Below are 24,537 nucleotides of genomic sequence, written 5' to 3' on the forward strand. Positions count from 1 at the left end.
TCACCTCCGCTCTCTTCTAAAAGCTAAAATATTTTCATGTGTTATTTTCAGTGTCTGACACAAGAGATACAATTTATATGATAGCAGTTTACCATTTTTACCATTTTCTGCCACTGTTACCATTTTTAAAAGTAAAGGAACAGACCAATTAGTAATGGGTACTTTACACGATATGTTTTTTACATATGAGTTGTTACTTCTCCCATACAAAATGTATATGCAAAGTGACAACTCATATGTAAAAAACATATCGTGTAAAGTACCCATAAGGTGATGGTTTACACATGACAGGACAGTCATTGAGCTCATGTATTGATTGTCAAAAACCCAAAACTTGCCTTTGTGACGTATGCGTCCCGACAACTGCAAAAACAGTTGTAAAATTATGAATGAAAATCATCGATTTCATTTTGTCATCCCTTCACATATTTTGTTATTGTCATGTCCTTTTTTTACACATTTCAATTATTATCTCACTTATTTTTACAAAAATGTCAAAAATTTCTTAACCCGACTGTCTGTGAACAGCTGGACAGCTGGGAGATAGCCGACAAATGTATGTGTGTGTGTTAGTAAATCAGAGTTGTATTTGAAGACAAATTGCCTAGTGTAAACGTCCAGTAAGTAGAGTTGCGTCGTTCATGAACGAACCGGCTCAAAGGAACGATTCCGTGAAAAGAACGAACGGATCCGTATCCAGCCCATTCTTTTATATCGTTCATTTAGATCCCCGATGGACGAGTCATTGCTGCTTACAAAATTAGCAGCATTGGTTTTGCAGTCAAACTCTAAACAAACGCTGCGTTAGAGCAAACAGCACAAATTTCCACACAAAACAAAGTCCCAATTTACATTGGTCGAGTTTACTTGCGGCAATTGTCATTTTGTAGGAGAGAGGGGTGAGGCATATGGTAACCCTTTGCATATCAGCACCCTCTCTCACCTACAAACTTACAATTGCCGCAAGTAAACTCGCCTAATGTAAATTGGGACAAACAATGATTCAGAGAGATACTCTCGCTCAGTAACTCACCTCGTTCATTCGTTCATCTGGTTCTTTCATGTCAAAACCACCACCACTACGTTCAGAAACAAAACCACCCCCATTAGCACACAATGTGTCATTCGTGAACGAACATTTTCAATAGAACGATTCGGTGAAAAGAGCGACAGAGTCATATGCAGCAGAGAACGAACGGCTTCAAAAGAAAATAATACAGTCAAATGTATTGTTGAACGAAAAAGAGCCAACGAACGAAGTAAACGACCCGGATCTTTTTGGTGAACGGAATGAAAAAGATCGATCCGCTCAATGAACGAGATTGCCCAACACTACCAGTAAGTTCTACCGATAGCAACAGTGCTGTCAACTTTTATTCAACTGTCAATTCAATTGCTTACACGTTGAGATGAGATTTCATTTGACGTATACACAAAGGAATAGACAGTTGAAATCGACTCGATTTCGTAAATGTAAATGTACTATAAGTTTACATTTACGAAATCCACTCGATTTCAACTGTCAGCTCCATTGCATAAACGTCAAATGAAATCCAATGGATTTCGGATGAGTTTTCATTTGACGTATACGCAAATGAATTGACGGTTAAAATTGAGTGGATTTCATAAATTTAAACGTAGTATAGGGATACAGAATTTTTGACATTTAAATAAAGTGAAATAATAGGTCTGTTCGTTTACTCAATAATTTGTACAAATTTGTACAAGTCCAGCCCCCCTATTCCGTAACTTTTTAACAACTTTACTCATTGTATATTTTACAACAATTTTATTTGTTTGTTTTGTAGTTGTTACAAAAACAAAAGAAATTTTAACAACAACAATCGATAAAAGCTACAGAATTCCTATACAGTAACTTCTTGTAACCGACTAAGGTATTTTGCATGGTACTGTAAACGTAAACGAACAACATCCAGTAACAATTTGTACAAATTGTAAGTAAACGAACACACACAATAATTGAAATGTGTGGAAAATAAAAGAACATGTAAACTGTGCCATGAATCGAATCATAAATGGTCTGTTCCTTTACTTTTAAAAATGGTAACAGTGGCAGAAAATGGTAAAAGTGGCAAACTGCTATCATATAAATTGTATGTCCCAATTTACATTAGGCGAGTTTACTTGCGGCAATTGTCAGTTTGAGGGAGAGAGAGGTGAGGCATATGGTAACCCTTTGCCTCTCAGCCCCCTCTCTCACCTACAAACTGACAATTGCCGCAAGTAAACTCGCCTAATGTAAATTGGGACTAAGTCCCAATTTACATTAGGCGAGTTTACTTGCGGCAATTGTCATTTTGATGGAGAGAGAGGTGAGGCATATGGTAACCCTTTGCCTCTCAGCCCCCTCTCTCACCCACAAACTGACAATTGCCGCAAGTAAACTCGCCTAATGTAAATTGGGACTAAGCTATTAAAAGTAAGGGAACACTTTACAGGTTAAAAATGGTAAGAAATGGTAACCTCAGACACGTAAAGGAACAGAGCAACTAACTCTTATGTTATACGCTAAAACTTTCATACGAAACTTTCCCATTATTTTGGCGTTCATAGATCGAGTTCCATACAAAAGTAATTTTATGAAATTACTGTAATGGGGAACTCGACCTAAGAACGCCAAAATAATGGGAAAGTTTCGTATGAAAGTTTCAGCGTGTAACATACTCTTATGTTACACGCTAAAACTTTCATACGAAACTTTCCCATTATTTTGGCGTTCTTAGGTCGAGTTCCCCATTACAGTAATTTCATAAAATTACTTTTGTATGGAACTCGATCTATGAACGCCAAAATAATGGGAAAGTTTCGTATGAAAGTTTTAGCGTGTAACATAAGAGATAAGAGTAACAATCACGCGAAAAGTGTTGCCAACATTTTTTTTTCACTATATTTAGGTAGTTGTTGTTTTAATGCCCGTAATTTCTAGCCCCAGTAGTGCGATTCTCTAACTCAGTTTTTGAGTTACCGACAAATGTCGGCAAAATTAAAATGAAAAATTATGAATGAAAAATTCAAATAAAAGTTGACAACATTGTTGCTATTGGTAGAACTTTACGACTGCTTTCTTTTGGCTGCTAACTTACCAAAAAATATCATTAATTACCGAATTTATAAGCATTTTAATTTTACCGATTTTTGTCGGTAACTCAAAAAATGTGTTGGAGAATTGCACTACAGGTAACCGGGTAGGAAGCTACCTATTAGTTATCTTTACCTACGCGTTTGGTAATTTCTACGTGCCATTTACCGAGGCGTGTAAATTTTGAAAGCATGTGGTAAAATTGGTGATTTTCATAAATGATTTCGTAAAAACATTGCCACATATAAGTGTTTTACAATTTTTAACACATTGGCAACGATCAACCAGGCAAAATCCTTAGTGTAAGATAGTCCCAATTTACATTGGGCGAGTTTACTTGCGGCAATTGTCATTTTGTAGCAGAGAGAGGTGAGGCATATGGTAACCCTTTGCCTCTCAGCACCCTCTCTCACCTACAAACTGACAATTGCCGCAAGTAAACTCGCCCAATATAAATTGGGACTAACACGGCCGTTTTCGACCCGGTAACGTTACCTATGGTTTGAAATTATGAAATTTTGCTTACACGGGGGATATCTATGAACTTATAGATAACTACGCGTAGAAATTACGGGCATAAGACGTTAACGCGTGCCCAAGGCATAAGCTTTGTTCCAGAACTAAAAAGTTTTTACAACTTTTACGACTTTTACACATTTTACCCGAAAACCCGTTCCCGTACACAAAAAAGTTGTAAAATGTTCACTTCTCTTTAAATAAAAATGCCGCTGAATGGCGCTCTCTTTAAAAACTTTTTACTCGACAAATTTGGGCTTGTAAAAAATAGTAACATGGCTGCCGGCGTCTGATTGGCTGATACGCCGACTTTGACATTTGTTCCAGTTTTTTTGACGCATTTTCCATTTTTCCGTTCTCGAACTATTTCAAAAAACTTTTGTGTGAGAAAACATTTGGCCTGTTCCCGTACTTTATAAAGTGGTAAATGTCGTAAAAGTTGTAAAAGTCGTAAACGATTTTCATATAAATTTTGTGTACGGGAACGCAAAATGTGTAAAAGTGGTAAAAATTGTAAAAACTTTTTAGTTCTGGAACAGGGCTATTTTTACAGTTCTCTCTTTTACGAGTTTTTCTATTAAAAAGTACGGGAACGAAGCTATATTCATATAACGTAAATGCATGGATTACGACAACTAATGGGTACTTTACACGATATGTTTTTTACATATGGGTTGTCACTTTTTATATAAAGAAGGTATATGCAAAGTGATAACACATATGTAAAATAAAAGTGCGCATAATTGCTAAAATACAAGGTCTATTAGTTGACGTCAAATATCGTGTTTGCTCTAAATACTTGCACTAAAAATCAATTCCATTGCATGTAAATACTTCGAAAAATTTTAGGTGACAGAGCCTATTATACTCGTAACATCATGTTACATCAAAACGGTTGATAAACATACCAGCTGTCAAAATGCATTATTAATAATCTAATAGCACGGTTACACTACAGCTTTTTGCCGGGTTAACCCACTTCATGAGGATTTATTGCTTAATCTGGTCAAATCTGACCAGATTTGCCATACAAAAATTAAATCCACTCACGACTGGGTTTATTTTAAATCCGGCACAAATCCACCAAAAATACAGAGTTGTATTCGGTATTTGTGCAAAAAAATCCAACTCTACTCAAAAAGTACCAAAAGTTGCAACTGTTTTTGCAACAGAGTTAGTCGTGTTTTACACGTTTACGATTGGTCGCATGAGATTTTATGGAGTTAATAAATCTAAAGTCATTTGAAAATCATAAAATTATTTATTTTTTTACTTTAGACACTTTTTTAAACAAAAAGTACGCTTGATACCATGATACAAAAATGTATCCCTGTGTGTAAAATATACCAATATGAGAAATTGTCATACGAGAAATTGCAAAAGTGTAAAACACGACTTTATTAGTTATTTTGTATGTATACGTAAACAAACATCAGCTGACAGTTTATATCCTTGAAAAGCTAAGTGTAACCAGCAAAGATTAACCCACTGGATCTATTAAACCCAGTGGGTTAACCTTCAATAGTGTAACCGGGGTATAATCAAATTAAAGCTGAAAACACAATAAACGTTTCAGTAAAGTTTTGCATCATTTCTGGCAAAAGAATAATATTTCCTTATTTTGTTTACATATACTTTTGACACTAGCGTTACAAACAAAAACAAATATCTATGTGGTTGTTGTTGAGATGTATTTGTTGTAGTGTTTACTTTACCTTATATTTGTTCTACCATGAAACTTGTGTATTGCTTGGTTTACATTTACGAAATCTACTCTATTTCGACTGTCAATTCCTTTGCGTATACGTCAAATAAAAACTCATCTGAAATCCATTGGATTTCATTTGACGTTTAAGCAATGGAATTGACAGTTGAAATCGACTGGATTTCGTAAATGTAAACCAAGCATACGATTTTCAAGTTTTGTAGTCGTTTCGAAGCAAAAACAAAGTCAGTATTACCATGAAAAGCAAAGTTTAGGCTTTTTCGTTCGCATTCATTTTCAACATAGTGAAACAGTCCCTAATGCTTGGTTTACATTTACGAAATCCAATCGATTTCAACTGTCAATTCCATTGATTAAACGTCAAACGGAATCCAATGGATTTCAGATGAGTTTTCATTTGACGTATACGGAAAGGAATTGACAGTTGAAATCGAGTGGATTTCGTAATGTAAACCAAGCATAAGTGTCCTCTATTCTTTTCCCAGAAAATACGCTAAAACACCATTTATATTAGAGCCTTTTTTAAGCTTTACTAGGCGTTTACACCAGACAGTTTGTCTTCAAATACAACTCTGATTTACTAACACATACATACATTTGTCGTTTGTCTCCCAGCTGTCCATCATTTTTTCATAGACAGTAGGGTTAACAAATTTTTGACATTTTTTGAAAAAAGAAGTGAGATGATAATTTAAATGTGTTGAAAACAAAAGAATAGGTACAAAAACAAAATATGTGAACGGAAAACAAAGAGAAATCTATGATTTTCATTCATAATTTTACAACTGTTTTTACAGTTGTCTGTACGCCTACGTCACAGAGGCAAGTTTTGGGTTTTTGACAATCAATACATGAAGTCAACTGTCCTGTCTTTTGTAAACGCAGGGTTATGATGATTTATTTGATGTATACCCAAGTCCCGGTCCACACTCGAGTGATTTCATTAAATAAAAAAATAAAAATATGAAATTATGCGTTTCTAGATCGAGTTCCATAGTGGAGTAAAATCATGAAATAGCTGTAGTGACATTATGCCTGTTCGATAACTTTGCAAGTAAAAAGTTTTTGCAAGTTCTTGCAACTACTTGCAAAATTTCTCAATTCTCTTTTACTGAACAAGTTTGTTATCGAACAACATTTTGTAAAAGTTTGTGCAAATTTGTACAAACATTTGGGTTATCGTACAGACATTTGAAACCCAATGAATTTATTAAATCCGATTATATGTAAACGGGATATAAACATGACTCAAACGTTTATTGTGTTTATTTCGCCCTGCTTTCTATGTCCCGGTCCACAATAGATTATAATTAGAATTATGCTTCCCTAGTAGAGTAATATCATGAAATTGATGTTGTGGGGAACTCGAACAAAGAAAACCTAATTTCATTAAATTTTTGTAATGAAATCACTCTAGTGTGGACCGCGATTATCCAAACTTTCGTCTTCTTAGCTCTGTTCCTTTTCGTGCAAGAATCTTCAAAATTTACCACTTTTTACAGGAAAAGTGTTCCTTTACTTGATGTAAGCATACAATTGATATGAGCGCAGTTCACAACTTTTGCTACTTTTGCCACTTTTACCATTTTTAAAAGTAAAGGAACAGACCACATATGTATGACAACCATATTAAACAATTAATGGCTATATCATACCATATGCTTTTTCACATGTATGACATCAGCTGGTCTGTATATTAGTGTACCCAAAGTGACAACATACATGTGAAAAAGCATATGGTGTAATATAGCCATAAGTAACATTTACACCATATGTTTCGCTTCATTTTAGTCCCGGGCCACACTACAGTAATTTCATTAAAATTTTGAAAATAAGTGTAAACACCGTGGTGTATTTCAGGATTTCGTCAAATCCAGTGGATTTTGGAGCGCAAGTGTAAACTTGGGTTAATAATCTGTAATGTAAATAACAGCTCTGTTCCTTTACGTTCAAGAATCTTCAAGTTTTTCCACTTTTTACTCGAAAAGCGTTCCTTTACTTCTGACACCATACAAGCATTTTACAACTTTTACTACCTTTGCCGGTTTTACCATTTTCTAAAGTAAAGGAACAGACCAAACGTTTTATGTTTTCCTTGAAATAATGCCATGCGTCACTGAATTTAGATGTAAATTAATTTTGGCTAGTAAACAACGCCATGCGTTGCCCAATGTAATTTGGTAACCAATCTCTCTTCTTCTTTTTCCACTTATGTTATGTGGTTACTCGGTTACTCTGTGGTCAGTCAGTGTAAACGTCGTCTTTTTTTCGCAAAAAAAGAAATTCGCGATTTTGATTTCTTTTCCAAATAATTATCTAATAATTGTTAAAAACATATATATTTAGAGTGTATTTAATATGTATGTTTAACAAAAAGGTGAAATTTACAAATATTAAACAAAGTTTGCTAAAAAAAAGAATTGAATAGGAATTGTTATCGCTTGATTGCTTCTCAACTTTCTAGATTTGGTTGGTGATTGAAAATGCAAAGCAAATAAATATTCCTCCTAGTCCTACATTTATTGAAAAATTATTATTGGAGGAAACAACAGAAGAGAAACTAGAATTCATAGTGCGCTTTAATTGTAAGAATATAGAACGAAGAAGACTCTGAAAGCAACAGCAAAAAAAGGTTGACAAACGGGCTAACTAACGCGTTTATAAGTGCGTTCGTGTGGCTGTGTGTGTGTCGCGTTGAAAACGATCCCCCACCCGTTCCGTGTGTTACAATTATTTCCATCTGTTGTGCTCAAATATTCCACAAATAGAAGAATATTTGTTAAATTGCAGAATAATATTTTTTTTAATGTTTCCAAATATAAATCGAGGAAAAGAGAAAATAAATAAGATATTCCGCAAGTTGGGGGTGCGTATTAAACAAAAAGAAATAATACAAACATCAAAAAATAGACAACTAACCATGTTAATTAAGTATTAAAGAAAAAAACTAAGATAATTGATGATTTTTGCCTGTGTAAGAAAATGCATTATAAATCATTTTCCCGAGAGTCAGATTGTCTTCATATATACACTGTAAAAACTCTTCATCATAATTTATTGTGTGATGGTGATGATGATACCGACATGCATATAAACAACAAACACACATATACTTGTTGCCTATTTTACGTCCGCCATTTGTTTTGATGAAAATAACTCTCTCCTAATACGTATCTTTTACAGTGTTTTCATTGATAATGGAACTGCAAAGTGCGACAATTTGTAATTCACTTGGTATTTTTTATTGCGAGCGATTCTAATAATAATTTATCTGATTTTAAATAAACATATGGAGTTAAAAATGCCACTGCTTTGTTTGAAAACATGACAGTGCTATAGAAACAAGGTGTAATCCGGTTACTTTGGTTATTCGATATTGACATTAGTGTATTAATTTTGTATGTTTATAGTGTATGTATGTGGTATGTTTATAGTGATGAGACCGGCGTGATATCGGTGTAGTTTTTTATTTAACTTTGGACCATGGTGCAATAAACAAGGTCATACAGTAAGACCGACCATGGCCCTGTAAAGTTAGATGCATCATTCCAGTTGATCAAACATAAACTGTGAAAACAATATGCTGTAAAGTCCTTAAAAATATACTGCTAATTTGAACTGTTTTAGACTTATCTCTAGTTTAGTAAAAACTCTCCGATTTTGTCGAATTTTTTCCAGATGTCTATATTGTTGCGCTGATCACTTGAGTGTATATTTTTCTTGGGGACGGACCCGGTTACCCGGTTATTTGACCCGAAAGTCCGGGTACTGAACCGAATGTAACAATATGGGTATCATTGGAAAGCTTAGAGGCTGTTTACACTAGCTATTAATGTCATATGACTCGAAATAAAAACATTCCATATCTGTGAGACGTAATTTCACTGCATTTTTGCTGGTGTGAACGCAAAAATTAAATGACGTAAGGAAAATTTCCAATATTGGAGACATTTGCGACTGTATAACGATGGAAAATTTCAGCACATATGACATTGATAGACAGTGTATACAACCCCTTATGGAAATACAAGTGGACATAAGAAAAAACCGATTTGTAGACCCGGTTTTTTCCATAAAAAAGTCGATAATATGAATATGAAAAAAATGTCTCTAAGTGAAATTACGATTTTTTTTGCAATTATTGCTTATTGTAAAATATTTACTCGAATACAACAACAATTATGAAAAAAAATTGAATACACGTAACGCGTCTTAAAATTTAATGGTCAAAACATATGCAACTGAATCAAATTACATGCAAAAATCTTCAATAATTTGTAAAATATAATTTTTATATGATTCAAATTATTTTTTTTTTGTTTTTGGAAAGTCTAAAAGCGAGTAAGATTTTTAAACTGATATTAGTCATAGGTACTTCACCGGTGGGGTGGCGGGTCATAGGGGAGAAGCATGGGAACAAGTGTCGTTTAGGAGCACCTCTCGGATCGGTCCGAAATTTTTACCATAGGTAGCCCTTGGGATCCTGATTCCAACGATATATAATTTTCCGGGGGGAAGTCCGTACTTGACATTTCGGAAATTTCGCACTTTCACACCTTTAGGTTTTTTAGGGGCACCTCTCGGATCGGGCTGAAATTTTTACAGTAGACATCCCTTGGCATCCTGAATACAACGATATATAATTTTCCGGGGGGAAGTCCATACTTCCCGAGATATGGGTCTTCACATTTCGGAAATTTCGTACTTTCACACCTTTAGGTTGTTTAGGGGCACCTCTCGGATCGGCCTGAAATTTTTACAGAAGACAGCCCTTGGCATCCTGAATTTCAGCCCGATCCGAGAGGTGCCCCTAAACGACATTTAAGCCGAAGCATGAACATGGGTGTGAACATGGGTGCAAGAGTCAGAAACTTCAGTTTTAAATTTAATAAAATTCAGAGTCTAGAGTGCAGATATATCGTCTATTAGCAAACATTTGAGCGTAGGGATTGGACTCTTACCAGGGTGAGTAATATTGGCCTATTGACGTTATAACGGGCGGTATCATAGGAAATTCGGGAGTCTATAAACTTGAAAAGTTTCAGAAAATCCCACGGCAGCGGGTTCTTTCGTACCGGATTGACCCGAAACCATAGTGTTTCGGCCAGCGGCTGCCAACCCAGCATCAAACCTATGCTTCTACGTAGGTTTTTATGCTGCTACAAAAAAAAAAAAACCTAATTTCACTTTCAAAAAATATTTTAGAGGCATTTTTCTAAAATGTGCAATTTTGTAGTGTAGTGGCCACCATTGTACATCAAGTTCCAAGAAGCTTGTACCTAAATACAAGAAAGTTCAATTTTTTGACGTATGTGCTGTTTAAGTTTTGTTCGAGGATCGTATGCAATTTTTACCGAAAGTATTTATTGTGGTCCAGTTTACAGCTATTTAATGTTTTTCATGGGCTTCCTGAAATAATGGCCAAAAAGTTTTAAAAAACCAAGGTCACCAATATAGCAGTGTCCAGTAATAACTAGCGTCATTACTCTAACTTCAGCTTTACTCAGGTTCAACAGTGACTTCGTTCTTTTGGCTGACAGAGTTGACCATATGGATATGCACACATTGCACCTAGGTTCATGATGCCATAATTCACTAGCTCTTTCGTCAGAGAGCCAATATTTCGGAAAAATGACAAATGGGTGGTTTGATAAAGTCAGCGATTCTTAGATCTGTAGACTGCGATCCTCGACTAAGCTAATTGCTCTGCTTTTTCATTACCCATTAAATCGCAATGTCCTGGTAGTTAGCGTTTCCAAAGCTGTTCTACACGACCTCAGACTTGATGCTACAGGATTTGATGGCCTTAAGAGCCACTTGACTATCCACAAATATAGTTACCGGTTCAAAGATTTCTGCACCCAGACTTTTTATCAATTCCGATGCCTTCCAAATCGCGAAGATTTCAGCCTGGAATACACTACAGATGCTATCTAACCTGTAATTGTACCCAAGACCTAGCCTTTCACAGTAGATGCCAGCACCAGTACTTTCTTCCATCTGTATAAAAAGCCAGAGCGGGGTTACTGCGGTTCCAGTCGTCTCTACTAGGGATAATGACATCTATATCGTCAAATATTAGGACTGGTGATATATAGTCGCTTAGTTTTCCACATTGGTTCACATTGATACTTGACTCATTCAGGATACATCCATGCCCATAGGCACAATCGCGCCAGAGATTCTGTTCATGCAGCCTTATGGCATTATGAGTTGCCTGACAATGTTGAGGCGCAGAGACCTTAAGTTCAGCATTGCGTTCAGAGCAGCATGGGGTGTGCTCCTAGCGGCTCCAATTATATGAATCGAGGCTGATCTTTGTAACTTGCCTATTTTAGATGCTGGATGTCGATTTTTGGCCCAGGGAGTGTGGCCTCATCACGGTGTTATACAACCAGTGTATAATTCCCAATAGAATTCTTGCATGAATAAAGTGCTCCCTTCGCCCACTCCTCAGTATTCCTTTGCCATCGTAATTGACAGTCCAGGATTATACAAAGGTATTTAGCTTCGGGCGAGAGCTGAAGCTGCACTCTATCCAGTGTTGTTGGAACACGCTTCCTAGTGAACATAACCAGTTCTGTCTTTGTTGGCCGTCGGGTACTTACTACACAAACTTTTAAAATGGTTCGCAAATGTGCAGTTTAGGGACACGCCTACAATTCAGGTAGTCCTTGCAGCTCATATTGTCATAGTCTAATTTTTATCGAGGGTAAGTCCACAATGACCGAGATAATTACCCTGAATATCTATAGTTCTTAAAGTACATACATATGTTCCCATAGACATCTCCGATGGGACACGGAAGACTTCTCTCGTATCAATGGGTGCACGCAGATTCATATTAGCTCAATGTTATGGGATCTTTTTATATCCTCACCATTTATGCTAACGAGGCCATATACACTTTCATACGGGCAAAATGTGCCTCATCGAAATAATGGTTTTAGACCCCAAGTATGTTTGGACGAAATGTGTTTCAGGTAATTTGGAGTCGATTTAGCAATGTCCGTCCGTCTGTCTGTCTGGCTCCAGACAGCCAGCACGATAACTCTCGGACGGATCAACCGATTCGGTCCAAAATTTGGCATTCGCAATATTTTGTCCAAACTTAGTTTAAGTTCGAAGATGGTACCTCCCCCCCAAAAGTTCGAAAATGTTCGGAAAATTTGTGCGCACAATAACTCTTGAAAGGAATAACCGATTTGGTCCATACTTTGCATATCGTGAAATTTCTACCAAACTTAGATGAGGTTCCAATATGGACTCAATCGGTCCACTCCTTCGGGTACCTCCCACACAAAATTTCGGAAAAGTTCCGTTTAGGACCTGGTCTCGAATCGCTTTGATTTTTGTTTTAGCAAGTTGTATTCGCTGTCCTCTATACGACGCTGTAAGTTTCATTAGGGGCAAGTCCATACTTACTTCCTGAGAAAATAGTCTGAAAGGCACAAAAAAAAACCCTATGACACCGTGTGTAGTGGTTGGAGCGCAAGATAACTCTCGAACGGAGCTGCCGATTCCGTCCAAAATTTGGATTTCGTAATATTTTGCCCAAACTTAGTTCAAGTTCGAATATGGATTATATCGGTCCACTCCTTCCGGTACCTCCCCCACAAAAGTTCGAAAATGTTCGGAAAATTTGTGCGCACAATAACTCTTGAAGGGAGTAACCGATTTGGTACCGATACTTTGCACATTATGAAGTCTCTACCAGAATTAGATGAGGTTCCAATATGGACTCAATCGGTAAACTCCTTCGAGTATCTCCCACACAAAATTTCGGAAAAGTTCAGTTTAGGACCTGCTCTCGAATCGCCTTGGTTTTTGTTGTTACATCTTGTATTCACAGTCCTCTATACGACGCTATAAGTTTAATTAGGGGCAAGTCCATACTTACTTCCTGAGAAAATAGCCTGAAAGGTACAAAAACCCCCTATGACACCCCCATGGTCTATGTCGGTCCATTCCTTTAAGTACCTTTTCCGCAAAATTTTTGAACTTTAATCTTAATCATCATTTTTGTCGGTTCAATCGGTAAACTCCTTCGAGTACCTCCCACACAAAATTTCGGAAAAGTTCAGTTTGGGACCTGCTCTCGAATCGCCTTGGTTTTTGTTTTTACATCTAGTATTCACTGTCCCCTATACGAAGATACAAGTTTCATTAGGGGCAAGTCCATACTTACTTCCTGAGAAAATAGCCTGAAAGGTACAAAAAACCCCTATGACACCCCCATGGTCTATGTCGGTCCATTCCTTTAAGTACCTTTTCCGCAAAATTTTTGAACTTTAATCCTAATCAACATTTTTGTCGGTTTATACGACCAAAATTTTGAAATCCCCTAAATACATAAGTTTTTTGTGAAAAAAAGTGTTTCAATTTACACAGGCTGAGGGTATATCTCTGTCGGCTAAGCCGACTGATACTTTTTTACTTGTTATCTCTAAGTTCCAACGGCGTGTCTAGGGACACCACTTATAGAGAAGTGTTACATGGCAGGAATACTCAGGATATGTAGCCTACGTTACACTAAGGGCTATTTTGCTACCGTTGGAAAGTATGATGCTTTTGCCCGGTGCTTACCATTGTACCATGGTGGTACCCGCTCTTAAAGTGAGTCATTGATTTTTTCCAACCTTTGATCTTCGTAATGATTCTTCCAATCATACATCAAATTTGAAGATGGGCTACTGGGCCGACTGATTATTTTTTCATTGGTGTACGAAACACTTTCTGCACAACTTCCACTTTTATGGAGTACCCATAAAGTTGCTATATTAAAGTTGCAAAACCAATACACTTTAATATATGTAAGATCACTTCAGGATGTCTTCTATGTACAGAAGTCTCCTTCAGGGGGATATAGGAAGACTAATAACTACTAATAATTCTTTTCTGGAATGTTTTATAACCCCATAGAAGACTAAATAAGAAATTTCAGTCATTTCGGTGGGATATTGACGTCACAACCTTCAGATTTACGAAAATTGGGAGGTACCGTTGTATGGGGGCTATATGAAGGCGTAGACCTATACCGACAAAATTAGAAGGGGAACTCAAATACCCCAAACGAAGACTAAATACCAAATTTCAGCCATTTCAGAGAAAAATGGAGGCCACAAACTTCAAAATACCGAAAATCGGGAGGTTCCGTTCTATGGGGGCTATATTAAGGCGTGGACCTGTACCGACAAATTTTTGGGGGAAAGTTTTATACCACCAACGAAGACTAAGTACCAAATTTCAGCCATTTCAGAGAAAAATGGAGGCCACAAACTTCAAAATACCCAAAATCGGGAGGTACCTTTCTATGGGGGCTATATAAAGGAGTGGACTTATACCAACAAATGTCTAGGAGGAAAGTTTTATACCCCAAACAAAGACTAAATATCACATTTCAGCCATTTCAAAACCTTCAAAATGCTGGATATCGGAAGGTAAAGTTCTATGGGGACTATATAAAGGCGTGAACCTGTACCAACAAATTTCAGGTGGAAAGTTTTATACACCCAACGATAACTAAATACCAAATTTCAGCCATTTTGGTAGGATAATGAAGCTAAAACCTTAAAAATACCGAAAATCGGGAGGTACCTTTCTATGGGGGCTATATCAAAACGTGGACCGATATATCCCAATTTTCAATACCAACCATCCTGCAAGTAATAAAAACTTCTGTACCAAATATTGACTCTCTATCTTTGAAATTGCGAGCTGTATCTTGATTTCAACAGACAGACGGACGGACGGACATTGTTAACTCGACATAGAATTTTATGCTGATCAGTAATATATATACTTTATGGGGTCTCCGACGAATATTTCGATATAATACAAACGGAATGACAAATTTAATTATATCCTCCATATGGTGGAGGGTATAAAAATGCATTTTTGGGAGTTAAGACACTCTTTGAGTAAATGGGCAATATTTATCCCAGCCTATAATAACTGCAGACGCGTTTTCACAATAATCTTAAAAGCAGCAATTGTATGAATTGTATGTAGCGATAGACTTTATTCTGCTTTGTCGAGCCCAATTTATTTGCCAGGTTTTTAGAAACAAAACACAACTAATAATTATAATAACAATTTAAACAAATTGTCCACACATTTTTTTCTAATAAGACTTCTATTTGTTCATTATTGATTTTCTAGTTGAATCATTTGTCATAGTGTGTGGTTGTTGTTGTCATCGTCGTCTTCTCCTTCGTCGTCGTCGTATGTAAGTACACATAGAGTAATCACAATTAAGTGTGTATGTGCACGTTTGTGTCTTCATCAATTGACAACAACATTGTGTACCCCTCCCCACATATTATAAGTTTATTGGAAACAAAAAAACAAAAAACAAAATATTGTTGAGATACCTCCAACTACCTACCACCCCCTAACTACTACACCACCACCTAGAGAAGAGCAGAACAGAGGAACAATAACGTCACGGCAAATTATACGCAAAGAGAAGGTGGCTCCTTAACCCGTTATGGATAATAAGGCAGCAACAACGTTACAACAAAATACACCATCTTCCAAGCCAGTGGATGTTGTGGTGTCACCGGTGGTTGTCAATAACAACAATAATAATAATAACATAAATAATAAGATAACTACGGCCACCAACCCAAACACCAACACTACCAACGGTATCAAGGAAAATAACAGTAATAATATAACAACAACATCAGCACCAGTGACAACAGCTTCCATACCAATTGTGGTTACAAATACATTGGCCAGCAGTGGTGGTAATACATGTTCCGGTTCTTCTTCATCGCCTCCATTTTCAGCTGCTATCAAAAAGGAGGTAAGTTGATAGATACATATGTTTATCATTCGAGACATCATTATATGTGTAGATGATATATGTGCATATTACAAATGTATGTTTTTCCATGGCTTCACCTTCTCTTTTTGGCCAATACCTATATTGAAATTTTGTTGTTCACTTGCATTCTTTTATTTGTCTTATCGATCTACTTGGATTTTTACATGTCATTTATTGTTTATAAAATGTTCTCATATTTGTAAATAACAGAGATAACATATTTATTTATTCAAGTCAATATTTAATATTGAAGCCTCCTTAAGGTTATTTTTGGGATCGAAAGAAGGGGAAGCAGTTATGGTTTATTTTTTGTTTTGGGAGAGATGTTTGAGAATTTGAAAAACGGATTTCAAGTACCTAGTTCTGCCAACATTAATGGCCTATTTATCTAAGACGATTCGAATTCAAATTCGTTCGAATTACTACCAAACTCCTGTTGTTGTAGGTTATATTTGTTTGATTGAAAAAAGTTAAATATTTTTCAAAAAACAGAAATTTGTTAGTAGTTCGAACGAATTTTTATTCGAATGTCTTAGTGAAACAGGCCATAAAGTTTATGTTGCTAGTTAAACTCGTATTTCTTCAATAACAACAGATAGCTTTATAGTTAATTGAAAAACTTTTATATTAATTTATTGTTTGATGTCGTCTATTATTCGCTTTTATCCGACCCGGAAAGCTCTTTCTTTTCTAACTCTTTATAACATTTTAAATATGAATTTAAATTTTACTAAATTTAATATATTTTACACGGTTTCCTTATTTCAATCATAATAGTTTTTTTTTCTAATACAAGTTTTTTTTTACTTTTTCAGGCCAATAAGGAAAATCTAAGCACACCCCCACGTGATGCTCCCCCACCCACACCAATAACTAAAGGTTTAAACTTAACAACAACTCCCATAGTAAAAAAGGAGAAACGACAAACAAGTTCCCGTTATAATGTCTCAAAAAATTGTGAACTAACAACATTAGCCCCCCTAAATGAGAGTGAGTATAAAATATTTATACTTTTATCATTCAAATTCCTAAGATTTATTTTTGAAAATTGTACAATATTGTTTAAAATGAAAGTCCGTTTGTTTAGCGAACCAAAGGCATTCTTATATTGAAAACTAAACTATTTATATAATAGTTCCCCCAACGTCCGGAAGACTCTCACTTCTCAATGAGTACAGCTCGATTCATATTAGTTCATTGATATGACACTTACTTTTGAACGCCCAATTCGTACGTCGTGTCTTAAGACATTACTTGTAGAGAAGTTTTACATGGATGCAATACCCAGGAAATATCGCCAACATTACGCTGATGGGTATTTTGCCACCGTTGATATTGTGATGTTGTTTGGCCTGCCAATCGAACATATTTCCGAGTATTTCAGCCATGTCAAACTTCTATTCATTTAGGGGTCGATTATGGATAGCAACCCAATTCCAGTTGCGTTGCCCACAGCAAATTTAGTAATGGAATTTTCTATTTCCGCATAAAAAATGTATATTTTTTTTACAATTAAATTAATACCTGAAGGTTCAAAACACTGATATTGATTGAATTTGACAAAAATTTCCGACTTTTTTCTCATTTTAATCGCATGATTTTCTCTTCTGGCAACGCAACTGGAGTTGGGTTGCTATCCATAATCGACCCCTTAATTTTGTTAGACATGCCGTTCGGACTCGGTGAAAAAAGGACCCATAAGATTGAGCTAAAATGAATCAGAGTGCATTGGTATGATAGAAGTCTCCCTTGTCCCTACAGAAATGTTTTTGGAAACATATGTATATGTCCATATTTACATTAGGCAATTTTCCTTGCGGCAATTGTCAGTTTGTTGGTGAGAGAGGGTGTTGAGAGGCAAAGGGTTACAATATGCCTCACCTCTCTCACCTTCAAACTGACAATTGCCGCAAGGAAAATTGCCTAATGTAAATATGGACTATATGTATGTATGTATGTGAAAGATGGCTTTTGAAGGTCTTAAATCTATAAAAATAGATCTAAACAAGTAAAAAAGTGTCAGTCGGCTTTGCCGACAGATATATACCCTCAGCCAATGTGAAGCGAAACTTTCACCTCCGGACAGATCGAATGTATTTAAGGTCTCTTCAGAATTTTGTGCCCCTTTTTGGACATTTGAATTTGCCGACAAAAATGTGGATTAGGAATTAACTGCAGGGCAGGTACCCTTAGGGAGGACCGATATGGGCCATTTTAGAAGTTAAACTAAATTTTGATAAAATATTAGGAGATCCAAAGTTTGGACCCCATTCAAGTGATATCGTCATTTTTAGTGAAATTTTTTTAAATATTGGGGAGATGTACCGAAAGTTGTGGACCGGTACTGCCCATGAAACTAAGTTTGGGAATAATATGACGAAGACTAAATCTTGGACCAAATCGGTTGAACAATTCGAGAGTTATCGTGCTCTCCTTTCGGGCTGTTTTCCCAAGAAATATGGACTTGCCCCTGGAATAACTTTTATCGTCGTAATAGAGGTAGCGAATGCAAATCGCTTTATCAAAAATCAAAGTGATTCGAGAGCAGGTCTTAAAGTGAACTTATCCGAAATTTTGTATGAGAGGTACCAGAAGGAAAAGACATATATAGTCCATATTCGAACGTGATCTATATCTGGTAGATATATTAGGATGTGCAAAGTATAGATTACATCGGTCACTCCCTTCAAGAGTTATCGTGCACAAAATTTTTCCGAACATTTTTGAAGTTTTGTGGGGGAGGTACCTGAAATAGTGGACCGATATAGCCCATATTCGAATTTGGTCTATGTTTTGATAAAATATTACGAAGACCAAATTTTGGACCGAATCGACAGATCCGTTCGAGAGTTATCTTGCGCTCCAACCACTACGCAAGGTGTCATAGGGGCTTTTTGCACCTCTCGGGCCATTTTCTCAGGAAGTATGGACTTGCCCCTGATGAAACTTAAACCGTCGTATGGGGGGAAGTGAATACAAGTTGTTGCAACAAAAATCAAAGCGATTCGAGAGCAGGTCCTAAACTGAACTTATCCGAAATTTTGTGTGGGAGGTACCAGAAGGAGTGGGCCGATTGGGGCCATATTGGAAACTCATCTAAGTCTGGTAGAAATTTCACGATGTGCAAAGTATGGACCAAATCGTTTACTCCCTTCAAGAGTTATCATGCCCACAAATTTTCCGAACATTTTGGAACTTTTGTGGGGGAGGTACCGGAAGGAGTAGACCGATATAGCTCATCTTCGAACTTAAACTAAGTTTGGACAAAATATTACGAAAGCCAAAATTTGAAGCGAATCGGTTCATCCGTTCGAGAGTTATCGTGCGCACCAGCCAGACAGACGGACAGACAGACAGACGGACGGACATTGCTAAATCCGCTCCAAATTGTCTGAAACACATTTCGTCCAAACATACTTGGGGTCTAAAACCATTATTTCGATGAGGCACATTTTGCCCGTATGAAAGTGTATATACCCTTTCTAGCCTAAAGGCTGAGGGTATAAACAAGTCCTCGATCTATAAAGAAATCCGATAGTGGATGTTTCTATACAGAAGACTCCTTTAAGGACTTTAGTTATTATCTTCAAGAGGTGTCTTATCTATATCAGACACATTTTAAGGCAATTCTATAACTTATAGGAGATTCCATTGTAAAGTTTCGATATATAAAATATATAAAAACAAGTAAAAAAGTATCAGTCGGCTTTGCCGACAGAGATATACCCTCAGCCTGTGCAAATTGAAACACTTTTTTCACAAAAAAACTTATGTATTTAGGGGGTTTCAAAATTTTGGTCGTATGAACCGATAAAAATGTTGATTAGGATTAAAGTTCAAAAATGTTGCGGAAAAGGTACTTAAAGGAATGGACCGACATAGACCATGGGTGTGCCATAGGGGGTTTTTACACCCTTCGGGCTGTTTTCTCAAGAGGTATGGACTTGCCCCTGAAACAACTTTTACCATCGTAATTGAGGCAGCAAATGTTAGTTGCTTCAACAAAAATTAAAGTGATTCAATAGCAGGTCTTAAAGTGAGCTTATCCAAAATTTTGTGTGGGATGTACGGGATGGAGTGCACAAATATAGTATTGGAAAGTTATAAACACGCAGTGGTTCTATATCGATAAAGTTTCTTTATTAAAGTTTTAGAATGGAATGGAAAAATATTGAAAATATTTTTCACATAAAACAGGTATACATATCTATGCCTACTACATTTATATAAAACAGGTAGATATATATACAGTACAATAATTTGATCTACATTGTACACCAACACCCCTTCTCAATGTATCAGATATTGTTAACGGCAATACATATGTACATTTAAAGCTAAACTGATAATCCAATTAAATTCCTAAATTTACAAACTTTAATTTTTTGTAACGGTTTAGTGAAAATATCGGCTAACATATTATCTGTTGGGCAATATTCGTAGCTTATTCTTTCAGACCTTAGCAAATCACGAACAAAATAATATTTAACATCAATATGCTTGCTTCTTGGATTAATTTTATCTTCCTGTAGAATTTTGAGGCAACTTTGGTTATCTTCATATATTACTGGATTGGATATTTTGATTCCAAATTCTTTCATTAATTGACATATCCATAACATTTCCTGCGATGCTTCTGCTAAAGCTACTAACTCTGCTTCCGTTGATGACAAAGTTACGTTCGACTGTTTTCTACTTGCATAGCTTATGGTGGCGTCACCAAGTTTGAATACAAAACCGCTTGTAGATTTTCGATCGTTGACATCTCCAGCCCAGTCAGCATCAGCATATCCTTTCAGATCCAAATTTGACTTAGAACCAACACACAATTTTAAATTTTGACTGCCTTTCAAATATCTAAAAACTCGCTTGACTTCCGTCCAATCTCTTTGACTTGGGTTTTCAACTTTTCGCGATAATATAGACACAGCAACTGAAATATCCGGACGCGTATTATTTGCCAGGTATAACAGAGATCCAATTGCCTTTCTATACAAATGATTGTCCTCCAGCAATTTATCATCTTGAATATCCTTTAAATAGCCCGGATCTATAGGAATCGAAGAAGTTTTTGCATCAGATAGTCCGAATTCTTTCAACATCTTTGTAATATAGTTTTCTTGGCACAAATAGAAAACTCCACCTTCGTTACGTGTTACTTCAATTCCCAAATATAATTTGATATCTCCTAGTTCAGTTATTTCAAAGTTCTGCTTTATGGTCCTTGTAACATTTTGAATTTCCTCGTTACTTTCACTAGCTACAATGATATCGTCTACGTAAATTAAGACATAAACAGTTGAATTGTTCTGTTCTTTTACGTAAAGGCACGGATCAGCTTTTCCCCTTCTGAATCCAGAATTAACTAAAACAGTGTTTATTCGCAGGTTCCAACAACGTGCTGATTGTTTTAGACCATAGATGCTTCTTTTTAATTTGCAAACCAAATTTGCCTTGCCCTTTTCAATGAAGCCTTCTGGTTGCCGTATATAAATTTCAGAATCGATCTCACCATTCAGGAATGCTGTCTTAACATCAATGTGTTTCACTTCCATATTTTTATAGCTTGCCACTGCCAATAGAGTCCTCAGAGTTGTTTGCTTTACCACAGGTGCAAACACTTGATCATAGTCTTCTCCGTACTTTTGGGAATATCCCTTTGCTACATATCTGGCCTTGTATTTGGCCTTCTCATCAGTAGTTTTCTTCACTTTGAAAACCCACTTATAGACAATCAGTTTGTGTCCTTTAGGCATTTCCACAAGATCCCATGTTTGATTGTCATGTAGCGACTTGATTTCCTCATTCATACAGTGCCCGAAATAAACATAGGTTCACATGTAAATTTGTAATTTTTTCGTAATTCCGATTACTTTTATAGGATTTTATAATTTTGTATTATGGAGTTGGACACTCCCCATGATATCAATATATCAATTATTTGATTTTGCGACAAAATAAAAATTTGTAAAATTTTAAAACATTTTCCCTTATTTTTGGTGCGAAATAATGATAGGTTCAGAGCAATTATTGGGGATTTACAGGTAAAAATTTGAGGAAAACTTTTTACAAATCCTTGTTTTTTTAGGTCGCCGATGTCCAACGAATAATTAAGCTTAGATGTTGTCCGCGAATTATTTTCAAAATGCAGATTTGTTCAACACTTTAAAGCAGTTTTAAGAAACACATTTTTAATGTGGGAGAGGAGGTTAATCTGTTGTTGTCAGAGGCAAGGATCATTTCAGATTGCATGAAAAGAGTATCAATCAAAAAACTAAATCCAGTTTCTTAAAGAGTTTCATAAATTGGGCGCAAATTTCAACGTCAAAAAAGTCTGAAGGGTTCTCCAACGCCACTTTGACGGCAAGAATCGCTTATTTTTCCCATTTATTGCAGTTAAAATAATTTTGCATCTCAAAACAACAGTCAACTTGATCTTCAGGTATCGAAAATGCGATGTAAACAAACGTTAGTAAGCTCGAATCGACCACGGAAGAATACAAAAATTGCCAAGTAAAACTGCAACCGAGACCAAAAAAGAAAACCGCCAGATTTCGACTAAAAATCTTTGAACTCTCATGCAAAATGGCTAGGATGGATTTTTTCTATTACTCAAACAATTTTCCATCTATTTTTCATAAGCATTTTTACCTAAACCTACGTCTGTTCTTCTTCAGGCTCGATTGCCGTTTTCCTTCGCAATTTTTGTATTCTTCCTTGGTCGATTCGAGCTTACTAACGTTTGTTTACATAGCATTTTCGATACCGGAAGATCACGTTGACTGTTGTTTTGAGATGCAAAATTATTTTAACTCCAAAAAATGGGAAAAATAAGCGATTCTTGCCGTCAAAGTGGTATTGGAGAACCCTCCAGACTTTTTTGACATTCAAATTTTGCGCCCAATTTATGAAACTTTTTAAAAAATTGGATTCAGTTGTTTGATTGTTACTCTTTTCATGCAATTTGAAATGATCCTTGCCTCTGACAACCACAGATTCGCCTCCTCCCCCACGTTAAAAATGTGTTTCTTAAAACTACTTTAAAGTGTTGAACAAATCTGCATTTTGAAAATAATTCGGAGACAACTTCTAAACTAAATTACTCGTTGCACATCGGCGATCTAAAAAAACAACGATTTGTAAAAAAGTTTTCCTCAAATTTATACGTGTAAATCCGCAAAAATTGCCCTGAACCTATCATTATTTCGCACCTAAAATAAGGAAAAAAATTTTAAATTTTTATTTTGTCGTAAAACCAAATAACTGATATATTGACATCATGGGGAATGCCCAACTCCAAAATACAAAATTATAAAATCCTATAAAAGTCATATGGATTACGAAAAAATTACAAATTTACATGTGAACCTATGTTTATTTCGGGCACTGTAGCTTTCATCCACTCCTTACTATCGGACCTCGATACAGCATCCTTGTAAGAAACAGGATCATCAGCGTGAGAAACTTTACACCCATATCTTTTGTCGATACTCTTCTTTCAGCAGTATGAGTTGACGTAACATTTTCATGAATTTCTTCTCGTTGTGACTCATCAGAAGATGACGTTGAAAGTATTTCATCTTCAGACTCAAAACCATGAAATTCGTCTTCATCTTCCCCACTTGATATGCCTTCATTTTCCATATCATAATTTGAAAATTCTAAGGGTACACTAACCATATTCTTCGGCGTTCTTTCGACTTCAATTGGATCACAACCCTTGTGGCGGCAGTCTGGTTCAATAAATTCCACATCTCTACTAATAACAATAGCGTTCGTCTTAGTGTTGAGTAAACGATATGCCTTCGATTCATCACAATAGCCAATCAAATTGCATTTGACCGCAACATTATCCAACTTTCTTCTCTTTTGTTTGTTAATATGTGCGTATGCAACCGATCCAAAAACTCGAATATGACTTAAGCTTGGAGTTTTGTTGAACCACAGTGAAAAAGGAGTAACATTTGTAACAGAAGTTTGAATTCTGTTTTGAACATAATTTGCTGTGTTCACAGCTTCCGCCCAAAATTTTACATGAATTTCAGAGTCATTCAACATGCAGCGAGCCATCTCCATCAAGCTTCTATTCTTTCTTTCTGCTACTCCATTTTGTTCAGGAGTGTAGGGAGCAGTTAATTGATGAAGTATCCCTTTTGACTTGAGATATGTTTCCATTTTCTTGCTACAAAATTCACCTCCACGGTCAGATCTTAATATTTTCATTCGCTTACCAAATTGATTTTCCGTCATTTCAACAAATTCTTTTATTTTATCAAAAACCATATCCTTGGTTTTTAAAAAATAAACATGACAGTATCGGCTGTAGTCATCTATCATTGTTAAAAAATATCGGTTACCACTCGG

At 36.1% G+C, this 24,537-nt stretch overlaps 1 protein-coding gene across 27 annotated transcripts in view; it reads left to right on the forward strand.

Annotated features, from left to right (window-relative positions):
• The first annotated feature begins 7,549 nt into the window (after positions 1-7,549).
• The window catches only part of wrd (Protein phosphatase regulatory B subunit well-rounded), a 71,156-nt gene continuing 54,168 nt past the window's right edge, over positions 7,550-24,537 (forward strand). For 2 of the 27 annotated variants that reach the window (XM_073971543.1, XM_073971462.1), the window contains exons 1-3: positions 7,567-7,702; positions 15,504-16,152; positions 16,989-17,163. In XM_073971543.1, the coding sequence (XP_073827644.1) occupies positions 15,832-16,152; positions 16,989-17,163 (496 nt within the window). In that variant the 5' untranslated portion in view covers positions 7,567-7,702; positions 15,504-15,831. Of the gene's footprint in view, positions 8,317-8,525; positions 8,689-15,503; positions 16,153-16,988; positions 17,164-24,537 lie in introns of those variants that run through there. The other 25 variants (XM_073971601.1, XM_073971598.1, XM_073971602.1 and 22 more) reach the window with 23 other exon arrangements.

This window comes from Musca autumnalis, unplaced genomic scaffold, assembly GCF_047663935.1.
Source record: "Musca autumnalis isolate F117 unplaced genomic scaffold, ASM4766393v1 scaffold_1, whole genome shotgun sequence".
In the NCBI taxonomy this organism is placed as follows: Eukaryota; Metazoa; Arthropoda; class Insecta; order Diptera; family Muscidae; genus Musca; species Musca autumnalis.